This window comes from Hippocampus comes, unplaced genomic scaffold, assembly GCF_001891065.2.
Source record: "Hippocampus comes isolate QL1 unplaced genomic scaffold, H_comes_QL1_v1.1 scaffold137, whole genome shotgun sequence".
In the NCBI taxonomy this organism is placed as follows: Eukaryota; Metazoa; Chordata; class Actinopteri; order Syngnathiformes; family Syngnathidae; genus Hippocampus; species Hippocampus comes.
Genome location: NW_017806002.1, coordinates 101,943 through 113,604, shown reverse-complemented (window position 1 = coordinate 113,604; position 11,662 = coordinate 101,943). Strand labels below are relative to the sequence as shown.

General features: G+C 42.0%; 1 protein-coding gene and 1 long non-coding RNA gene across 2 annotated transcripts in view; both read left to right on the top strand.

Annotated features, from left to right (window-relative positions):
* Window positions 1–346: 346 nt before the first annotated feature.
* The window catches only part of myg1 (myg1 exonuclease), an 18,741-nt gene continuing 7,425 nt past the window's right edge, over window positions 347–11,662 (top strand). Inside the window, exons 1-6 of the mRNA XM_019892525.1 lie at window positions 347–677; window positions 2,735–2,847; window positions 6,425–6,584; window positions 7,631–7,780; window positions 9,371–9,493; window positions 9,609–9,790. Of these exons, the coding sequence (XP_019748084.1) occupies window positions 390–677; window positions 2,735–2,847; window positions 6,425–6,584; window positions 7,631–7,780; window positions 9,371–9,493; window positions 9,609–9,790 (1,016 nt within the window). The 5' untranslated portion in view covers window positions 347–389. The remainder of the gene's footprint in view (window positions 678–2,734; window positions 2,848–6,424; window positions 6,585–7,630; window positions 7,781–9,370; window positions 9,494–9,608; window positions 9,791–11,662) is intronic.
* LOC109529236 (uncharacterized) lies at window positions 9,797–11,624 on the top strand. Its single transcript, XR_002170802.1, has 2 exons — window positions 9,797–10,198; window positions 10,277–11,624. It is a non-coding gene; the product is annotated as an uncharacterized LOC109529236 (long non-coding RNA).

The window sequence follows — 11,662 nt, the reverse complement described above, 5'->3', positions numbered from 1 at the left end:
TGTTGAGAGACACTAATTTGGGGTTTAATAACTACGATTTAAAATATGTCTGTGATAAGTACAATGTTTTAAAATTACAAGGAAGACAAACAAACAAAATAATTCCCTCAAAAAGCTGATTTGAAACTTTTTTGTTTTTTTAAATCTGTTACGCCATTCTCGGGGGTGCTGTAGAGCTATTTGGTATTTTGAATAGTTAGTGATCACCTAATAATTCTAATATTTGCACAAGAGCTGCATTTTTCTGTAAAATGCCGTCTATCTATTTCGTTAGTTTGACAACAAGTGGAACTATTCAAGGTTGGTCTCTTTTCTCGCCGGTTCATAAAACAAAATGCATGACTTGTGGTCCTACACTTAAATGTGTCCCCCACCGTCTTGCTGCATTGATGTTGCGCGCGCGTGTGCTAGCGACAAATTTAGTTCAAACTAAATATCTCGCCGACACAGTCAACACAACAATCAGTGGCACATTGCAAAAGTTGAGTCCTAAGCTTTTCCCTGCACAGCGTATCGCATTTGTTATCAACGCCGCGGGGAGACGACACATGTCGAGTGAGGCTAAGAGGTTATGTGTTGACAACATGGCCGCCAAAAAGATCGGAACCCACAACGGAACCTTTCATTGTGACGAGGTTTTGGCCTGCTTCTTCCTCCGGCAGCTACCCGAATACAAGGTGGGCAAACTCTCTGTGATATGTACTATTATCATGGTTTAAATGTCTTGCAGTCTTATGGGGGACTTATGTGTTTGGCCTTGCGTCACTATAATATGTCACATCGGGGCGCTGTTGTAAAGTAACATGGAAGTGATGCGTTTTGCAGAGGAAAGTCACTGTGTCAAATACCACAATTACAGGGAACAAAATTGGCACGTTTTTCGGTGTTGCTGTTTCTCGACATTACTCCGGGACAGTCAGGGCTTGGCTGATGAATAGCACACGTCGCAGCATTAGGTGCAATTGCACACTCTACATTAGTGGTTATCATAATTGTTACATTAAGTACCCCCACGGAACATGTATTGGTTTAGGACCTCCATAACATAAAATAAATTAACGATTAAAAACATGTTTAAATGAGTAATGATTCAGTTACGGTTAATTGAAAATAAAAGTTTAAAAAAGTGCTAAATATGTTCAAATCTAAAGCAGTGGTTTTCAACTTGTCACCCAGGGAACCGAATCTTCCGAATTTTGCGCAGTCGTGATCCATTTTATAGAACTTAAGAGCAACGAAGTATCAAGTCGCCTTTGAAAATACATTTACAGTATTTTACGTTTTTAAATGCAGTTTCAAGTGAGTTTGACACACCTCCAAAACTACATTGCTAGCTATGATGCATGTTAGCCAAAGGCTCAGCTGCACTCTATTTGTTGACAGAGTAGCTAATGACGAGGGCACAGGTGAGTAACATTTCTTGGTTTTGTATGTTCTATGTGGGAGCTTTATGCGTGTGCTTTTTTCGTGTGCTTTTTTCATCCTCTCCAGTTATAGTGCTTTGGTCACATCTTGTAGCATCCATGTGTAATCACAAGCCCGTTTTAATTAGAGGTCTTCAATGATTTGCAGATCTGTCGCTATCCCTGTGTTCACTCATTATACAATATGGGAATTTTTAATTTCCTCCGTCCATCCATCTACCCACTTTCCAATCTCCTTTTCCTCACATGGGTTGTGGGGGTTGCTGGAGCCTATCCCAGCTGACTTCGGGCAATAGGCGGGGTACACCTTAAACTGGTTGCCAGCCAATCACAGGGCACAGATAGACGAACAACCATTCACACTCACGATCACAACTCAGGACAATGCATGTTTTTGGAATGTGTAAGGAAACCGGACTACCTAGAGAAAACCCACGCAGGCACTGGGAGAACATGCAAACTCCACACAGGAAGGCCGGAGCCGGAATCGAACCCTACACTTCTGCACTGTGGGGCGGACCTGCTAACAAGTTCTCCACTGTTCCGCCCTTTCTAATTTCGTTGAAAATGAAAATACATTTCACTGGTCAACAGCAAATTTAAGTCAAAGATAGCTTGATGCGACCGTAAAAGTATTTTAGATGCTGATTTCAAAAATGTCTTTACTTTTTCTAGCGCATCAGGTTTTGGACATATTTCCTTTTTTTTGTTTTTAAGTGTGACCTGTAAACCTATACAGTTTTCTCTTGCATTATCATTTATCGCTATGATGTTTTTGATAAAAATAAAATCAACCTGTTGCAGAACCTAACCCGTAATTCATAAATAAGGTTAAATATATCATATTATTGTTACGAAAACTAATTAATTGTAAAATATCAAAATTTGCAACAAAAAAAAAAAAATCAGAAAAGTCTACTTGCATTTCCGGTAAAAGAAAAATGCAAAAATTGGTGAGCCGTTATCCTTTGTAAAGGCAGATACGACAGCTCACTCGTCCAATAGTGCTCTTTAGGTGTTGGAAAAAGTGCCTAATAATGAAGTGTCTGGTGAGCCTCAAATTGACCTAATGATTGATTGGCTTGTTAAAAGGTCAAACTTGGTTCCTCCTTTGAGTCCAATTAGGCCTATGTGTTCAACAGTGAGCGCCAAGCAGGCTTCATTTAATTTCCCATTTCGTTATATCCTGTCGGTGTAGGGCACCAAAATAAGACATTTGGATGAATTGAATTATCGTTTCCCAAAGACTTCTTGTCCCGCTTGACCGCTGCTTGCTGGTTAATTGCTCGTCTGTTATGTTTCTCCCACAGAATGCGGAGATCGTGCGGACCAGGGACCCTGCGCAACTGGCTTGCTGCGACATCGTCGTCGATGTGGGAGGAGAATTTGATCCACAGAGGCACCGCTACGATCATCATCAGAGGTATGTGGCAGTGATTTACGGCTGTCCGGAGGATGACACAGCAGCTCCGGCTGACGGTTATTAGTCCAGTGGGAGAAGCCATGCCGGTGAACTTGATATACAACTTGTAAATTGTTTATGATTCCATGTATTGGGGATTAGACGAGGCTGTTGTGATGGTTGGACTGTCAAAGTGGAACGTGGTTTTCAAATGAAGCCAGTGAGGCTATTCTTTGACGATGGTAGACGTCAGAGAATGGGAAACCACATTTCCCATTGAGATTCATTATGTTGTAGTAATCTGTCCGAGAGTCCGACACATCATAAAATTTATTTACTGTAAACTTCACATTTTAAGACTAAGACAAATGGAAGCAGAGGTCATCTAGCCTCATGGTATAAAATTAAAAACACTAAAACACATTAAAACAATCGCAATGTTAAAGAGGGCGTATTATGGAGAAATAACTTCCGTTTCTAACTTTGCTTGAATAATCCATGTGTATCCCATATAAGGCCAATGGAGAGTACAGATTTTGTTACCATGACGACTGGGAGTGTAGGCTTGGCATTGATACTGGAGTGTCTTCTGCTTATGGGAGCAGAGCCCAGAGTGTGTGTGATGTGTGTGTGTGTGTGTGTTGGGGGGCAAATCTAGCTCCCATGAAGGCAGACCTTCAAACGCTGCACTGCGTGTATGTGGCGCATGGATACATCAGCAAACACCAATATCCCCCAGTCGAATCGGCAATTTAGCCACGCAACCAAATATGTGACTCATCTGAATCGTACCTTTTGGCTTTGATATGACAGGAGAGTCATCACACCCATGGGGGATGTGGGAGTTTCTGCATGATAAGGTTTCACAGAGTAGGATTCTCACCTGTCCAAGTTGATCATGTCATGTGTGGAGAAACTCAATATGGGGAAAATAAATACGTAAATTAGCCCCACCCAACATAACGTTTCACAACGTCTTGGTCACAGACATTTTCAGAAAGAGGCACACAGCTAAAGATTTACTGTTCAATTTTACGCTTGATCGTTGAGCAGGTACTCCAGACCCCCATCTTTTTGTATAGCCATTAAATAGTCAATTTTCAGGAACATTTTCCAATTATGACATGTTTTTCCTGACTCTGTATGTATAAGGAACGAATATAGAAGCACCGCTGCATTCACATCACGCAGATTTTTGTTGCGTGCATGAACCCCGTCAGGCCTCAGTGTATTGAACGCTCTCATTCTGCCTCAAGGCATCTTGGGAACAATATTTCACACAATCAGCAGCGCAAATTCTCCACTTGCTGATGGCATGAGTCACTCATATAGACTGGTCAGCTCGGTGCCCTGATGTTGACAGCCATAGATTTCACCGTGCCTCCACACACAAACACACGCGCACACACACACTTACCATATAATAAAGACATAGCAGGTCTCTTTTCCCAGCAGGCGACTGTTGATAATTAGTTTTCTTCTATTGATCGCCCTCCCTGCCGGGCGTTCACGAGGCACACCGGCTGTCACCACACTGCCAGTGGTCCGCAGGAGAACGTGGGTGTCACGCATATTGCGCAGATGCGCGGACCCGGTGTGATTAATGGATCTAAGCAGGCTGCACCGTGCGTGAAGTCGGCGAGAGAAGGGATATTCAGTAGCAGTATAACAGATGGACATGACAACAACACTATTAATATCCTTCTTTGACCAACCACCACAAATATTCGAAACATTTGCAAACATTGAATGACAAATACATAAATATTAGAAAACAAAACCATTAGATGTAAAACACACCAACCATACAAGAAGAATTCAAAAATATTAGGGGGAAAACACCAAGCTATGAGATGCCAACTTCTAGAAAAGGAACATTTTAGTTGTCATACACAAATATTAAGGGGAAAAAAATACTACAGAGAAATACTAGAAAAACAATAGAAAGTACTGTATTAGACAAAAAATAGACATTTTAGGCGATAACACAGTTGACAAATATGTAAAAAAAAAAATTAAGCTGAAAAAAAACACAATTAGGATAATATCACAAATATCCCCAGAAGCATACAAACACGAAAAACACAGATCTATTACAGTACAAATAATGAACATAAATACTAAAAAATAGTAATTGACAAATAATAAAACAGCAAAACTATTGGATAGAAAATTCAAAAATATTTGAATGAAAAACTCAAATGAAAAATAAGGAGAATATAATCACATATAAGAAAAATACAAAAATATTATGGAAAAGTATTACCAGAAATACAAAACAATGAAAGAACATTTACAAAATAATAAAAGGAAAAATGTCAAGTGGAGTACCGGTAATTAGAAACGGATACACAATTATTGACACAAATACTTGGATTTTTTTTGGGGGCATTTTATAAATATCAATAAAAATAAAACCACTATAGTACATTAACTCAAGGCAGAATAATCCGGAATCCAGCAACACCAAAGTGGAACGAAATCCATTGCCTTCCAAGTTGTTAAAATTTCACCAACAACAAGAGCAGTCAATTAAGTGCAAGTCGTGTCACAGTGAAAAGGGACAACATGATTTTGTAATTGGGGGGAAAAAAACCCCAATTGGCACTGAATGTGACAAGCAAATATAGCACCATTAAATCAAATCTTTGAATAAAAGAGAAACTATGTAGCTTCGTCAGACTTTCTCGTTACAATCTTTATCAGGAGTGTGGTGCCTTGTCCACACAAACATCCCTCTTATTCTCCATTTTTCTGTTCACTTCTCCCCTCACATGTTAATGAGCACAGGGATCCTCCAGCTTGGCCAATTAGGATCTTTAATGGCCCTGATTACCCCCCGGATCCCTCACATGTCACTCATTCACTCGACAGTCACTTAACTGCTGCAGCTCGCGCGTGCCTTCCAATTAGGCCCGAACCAAATGACCAGCAGTGCCTCGATGCCGCCGGATAAGACCCCCACCCACCGCTCCATCTGTGCACGTGGCCGTTTATTTATGTGCGCTCATGCTCGCAAACACGCCACTCAACTTGCTCGCTTCTAATCTCTACTCTTTGCAAACTGGAAATGAAGCCCAATTGGACTCTTCATTGCATCCCAAGTTCTTGCTATTGACATCTGCTCCACATCCAGTCATGATTTTAAAAACAGCTTGATACTGAATTTGCAGTACTATTTATTATTACTATCACAAATACTAATGGGCAATTGACCGCTCTTGGGCTATACTGTACATGACCCTTGAGAGCATTTGACCATCTGGCGTACAATTCCAAACACAAATTAAAGTGAGGAGCAGCAGTGAATAGGCCCTCTCCCCTCATTTCCCATGGCAAATCCTTGAAAGATCAATAAATAGGCTTATTAAAAAAAAAAAAAAAAAAAATCTCAAATGGTCTTAAATTCTGGACTCTGAAAATATTTAAAATTTTCATCAAGACAGAAACATTTACAAAAATCTGTTAGTGTTCGGGCATGTCGAGGCCCCCGAATGGGCGACAGGGACACACTTTAAAGACTGTCACAAGCGTTATAAAAATAATGGTACCTTCCAATGGCCCAGCTCACTTTCATGTTAACTGCCTTTACGTTCAGGACCTTTGCAGAGACCTTTCACAGCCTTCGTCCCGACAAGCCTTGGCTGACCAAGCTCAGCTCTGCCGGCCTGGTCTATCTCCACTTTGGCCGTCGGCTGCTGGCCCAGCTGACGCAGCTGAAGGACGACGACAAGCGGCTGGAGATCCTCTTTGACAAGGTGGGAGTGGCACGGCGACCCTATTTGACACTTCGCAGGGATTAGTATGCATTGTGTTCTGTCCGATGCAATTTTCGATTGGACCAAATCATCCACTGCAGGGACCTGCTGGGGGAAAACACGTCCAATGCACTGATATACAGCAGAAGGACCTGCATGCACTCAAACTACATCAGTTCAAACAGTCTGACGCTGGGAGGGATATGAACAAGATGCCGTATGACATCTGATTCGGGGGTGTCAAACTCATTTTTGTCATGGGCCACAAATTGCGGAAAGAAATCCATATCTCCTGGAAAGCACGAAAATCACAATATGTAAGAAATAGAATTTTTTTTATGGCATTTTACCTCCATCAGACAGTTGGCAGCAGAGAAGGCCCAGAAATAAATGCAGCTAGTATGGAAATGTGACAATTCCGCTGTGCCAGGCTTCCAGCCGAGTATACTGCAGTTCTATTTATTGGATTTTGGACCCATCAGCAGGAGGCCCGTGCATCCGCCTCTTTGCATGGCACATTAGACTCACCAAATCTTTGCTCGCCATGAATGTAATCACTATTAACTTGCATCATCCCCAGCCTGCGTGAATCCTCAAACAAAATGCTTTGTGTGTGCTCCTCAGCCACTTTGGATGGTGAAAAGGTTTTTTTTTTAATGCCCCGAGGCTCGATTTCACCTTATATCATCCTCTTCTAATGTCAACTGATCCGCTTGTTACCTTGGATGTCCTGGGAGGAACGGATGTTTAGTCCGAATATATCTCTGACTTTGGTGCTCTTCAATTGCTTTCCTGTCTAACCTTTTCCAGTTCACTGTAAAATAGCAGCGGGTCCTCTATGGTTTAACAAGCTTGCGATGCACTTCAGCACTCATTTACTAGCAATACATCTGGACCTAATGGGCCTCAATGTCCCGTTTCCGCTTCCTTCTGTCTTGGGTGGGGGGCGGGGGGGATAGCAGTGTATTAATATAAACCTGTCTATTTCTGTGTCATTATGTATTCATTAAGCTCTTCTTTTGCATCCCCTGTTCACTCCTTGGCAGCTCTATGAGAACTTTGTGGAGGAGGTGGACGCCATAGACAATGGCATTTCACAGTGTGACGGTGAGGCACGCTACGCCATCTCCACCACGCTGAGCGCACGTGTTGGTCATCTGAATCCGCGCTGGAACAGCAAGAGTCAGGACACAGAGGTGAGCAATGTGTGTACGCATTTTTTTGTGGAAATCAGTGCGACTCATGACAGAAAGGCGATGTGAAGCTCAACATGAAAGGCGGTCACGCCTCAAACATGGCGATTGACAGTGAAGCTTTCATACCATCCCAGTATTCCTCTTGTCAGACCCCAAGCACAATAAACAATTTTCTGTTTTCTATTCATCATTGCAAATGGCTAAATGTATCATTGCAAATGGCTAAATGGCTGACTAGTTCTAATAAAATAACACATACAGAAATCGGTATGTAAATTATCAAGAGCTTTATTATTTTTTTTTCTCTGATGAAGCAAAATCCAACCCAGTTCTGTTGTTCGGGTGGTGAGGTAACCCAAATTTGCACGCAACACGTTAATCTACACTAATGCAGTGGTGATGTCATAAACCCAGTAAATATTTGCTTTTTAAAAAAAAAACACTTTTAGCCCAGAACATAGAACAGCCCAAAGGAAAAACAGTGGGTACGGTGGTAAACAAAATCCGGTTTTAGCTACCTAATATTTTTAGAAAAGATGACCGTATTCTACTGATTATCCAATGTTTAAAACCATACTTTAAAAATGACATGAACCCATTTTCTTAAAAGTAGTTTGTATGTCTGTTACCTCATCAGTGCAGAAGCAAGATGCCTCCAGAGGAAATGGATTGTTATTGTGCTGACTCTCATAAGACAACTTCAACCTACCTATGCATAACTGCTGTCTGTGTCACCACATATTTTCCGGGCTGCCCATTTGTTTTGTGTCATTTCCGTTGTCAAGTGAATGTATGCAATTACTTCCAATTGCCCTGCTTCTGACACATCTCACGCACCTTTGCAGTTGGCACAAAAGCACTCAGATTTAATTGAAAACAATTGCTTGCCAAAAATTCTCAACTGAGACTTTTTAGGATGCAAAGAGATTCTCATCACTTCTGTCTGTGAAAGTCAGAATCATAGCAGGCCAATGTCTAGACCTATTTTTTTTTTTCAAGCTATTTTGCCCACATTGAATTAATATAGGTTGACGTCGCCCAAGGGTTTTCATTTTTGATTGTACTAAAGCATGCAGCAAAATTCAGGATGTCTTCATATAGAGTCAAAATGTGTGTCACTTTTTATGTTGAATTCTAGTGTGTATTTATACTGTTGCAGTTCTTTCATCTCCAACATTGGAAAGCCTTTTCTCTCAAGAAATCTACACATCATTAATTCAATTATGAAGGATTAATGGTTAACACAATTTCAAAAAGCCAGAGGTTGAGCTGCACTTTATTTGTTTACCGAAATAAACCCGTGGCTAGAGTTTGGGGAAGGTACACTTGGTCACCAACCTGCAGTTTTCATAGTGGCATCTTGTTACGCCTACGTCCTGCATCAGGAAAAGGAAACTACGGATAGAACTCGTAATCTTTTACTCCTGTAGCTGTCCGCGACTCACTGTTTGATCCTGACCACCAGTTGAGAATCACGGCTCTATATTACTTGGCCATCAGTCAATTAGACAACAAAATAGGAAAAAAAATAAACCGAACTTGCCAACAAGTGCTCTTTTTACTGCACCATCTACATCTTTCCATCTACAGGAGGGGTTCAAAAAAGCTTTGGCATTAGTTGGGGATGAGTTTCTGGACCGTTTGGATTTCTACAAGTCCTCCTGGTTGCCAGCCCGCCAGGTTGTGGAAGAAGCCGTTAACGAGCGGTACAAGGTACATGCAAAATGTCTGATGCAGCTGTAGTAGCATATCTGCAATGTAAATTAAGTGTTGTCACGTAAAAAAAAAACTATGGAGACAGACTATGATTAGCCTCTTTTGTTTCCAGGTTGATCCCTGTGGGCAGGTGATGGAGTTCTCCCAAGGCGGCTGTCCGTGGAAGGAGCATCTGTTCGCCCTGGAGAAGGAGCTCCAGGTGGAGACGCCCATCAAGTATGTGCTGTACTCCGACCAGAATGGACATTGGAGGGTCCAGTGTGTCCCTGCAGGCCTCAACACCTTCCAGAGCAGGTGAGAACAGTTGGCGGCATGATTTTCATAAATAATGTCTGCTTGACAAGGTCCAGCTGCTTGTTACCAAACAAGCCCGAGTGGATACGGAGTGGTGACAGGCGTGGGCTCCACAGTCTCCCCCGATGTGTTTAGTTGACTCACTGCTCATTGGAGCATTTGACAAGTACCGAAATCCTTGTTTGACGAATGAGAAGGATCCTTTAGTTGAAGCAGAGGTCATTGCTCTGTGCAGAAACAGAGTTAAAAGGATGTAAACACATCCTAGGTCTCAACAGAGCCACCTGAGCCCGGACATGATGCGTGGCTCTTTTACTTCTGGGAAACACTGCATAGCCACTTGCCCTACTTGACGGATGCTTTCATTTACAGCCAATTATCGGCATGAACTCCACTCCTTTTCCAAAGGTGGGTTTTAATGAATGTGAGCTCCACAAGGGTAATCTGGCGAGCAACATCCTCTATTGAACCAGTCTCTTTAATTAGCCCGTCACCATAGGCGACCTGCCTCCACCCTGGGGAATGCAGTGGAACAAGGTCAGTCCAAATTTGCAGAACCGTACCTGTGAGAGTCCACTCTGTTGATGACGCTATTGAAAATACATGCGATTGTCCTCATGTTCAGTCGAGGGTTTGTGATTGTATATGATGGACAAGGCCAAGAAAAAAAATGAATGATCGAGTCAAATGCAAAGTGTCTTGTTCTCCAATATTGATTTTAGAAGTGGGTGCAGCTCTTTATTTTTACACAATGAAGATTTTAACAATAACATTACCCTGAACAATACTGCCTTTTGTAGCGGTACCTTAACAGTATTCTTATTGGTACTATGATTAAGAAAAACACCCCAGAAAATATTGGCATTAACACTGCTTTATATTATTTTATTGTTTTGATGCTGACTCCACACATCAAAAGAATCTGCTCCTCATTACATTCTGTAGCCTAAACACAAGCCTGCAGTCAACCTTGTTGGTCCTGCTTCATCTTCATTTTGTTTTTTTTTCTGTCTTGCTGATTAATGGCGGCGACGATGGCAGGAAGCCGTCATTGTGAACGTGTTAGATGAGTAGCACCTATCAAGAATGGCTCCTGTTCCCCCAGAGGGGAAATGTTTACCTGCCGAGCCTGCCCACAAAGCCGCTTGATTAACGTCATCAGCGGCCCCACAGGAACACCGTAGTTGCTGTTATTGACTCGCTGCACCGTTTCCCAGCATGCCACACACACAATTTGTACTATGTGTGAGCTGCAAAAAAGCGGGTTTTGTTTCCCTAGTTTACCGTTTGCCAGTCTTTTCTCTATGAACTCTGGTCACTGTGCTGTCATTTGTCGCATCACGTGGAGCTGGCGGTCGATCCCAGCTTGTCCCAATGATACAGTGCTGCCGAATGGACACACATTTGGCATGAATTTCCTTCAACATAAGTGGCTGTCAGATGGGCCCACAGTGGAGCGCATTAAAGCCGGCTGTCTTCCTTTGGCTTTTTTTTTTTCTCTCATTGGCCTGAATGTGCCTCTTTAAAAATGGCGGTAACAGCTTTTGTCTTCAGCCAGCTGTTCTCCGGAGACAACCTCGAAGCAGGTGTAAGGGCTTGATTTGTGTTTTACTAAGGTGCGGCAATGAATGACAGTGTGGGGGATGAGCAATTACTCTGCACAAACAAAGACAGATAGTGCCTAAGGGATCAAGCCGCACGAACAATTGAGTGTTATCTACTCTTAACTACTTGGCTTCATGATTGTATTGAAGAATAATACAATTATCAGTCGTTAAAAATAAATAAGGAAACCACAGTGTGTGTGTGTGTGTGTGTGTGTGTGTGTGTGTGTGTGTGTGTGTGTGTGTGTGTGTGTGTGAAAAATATATA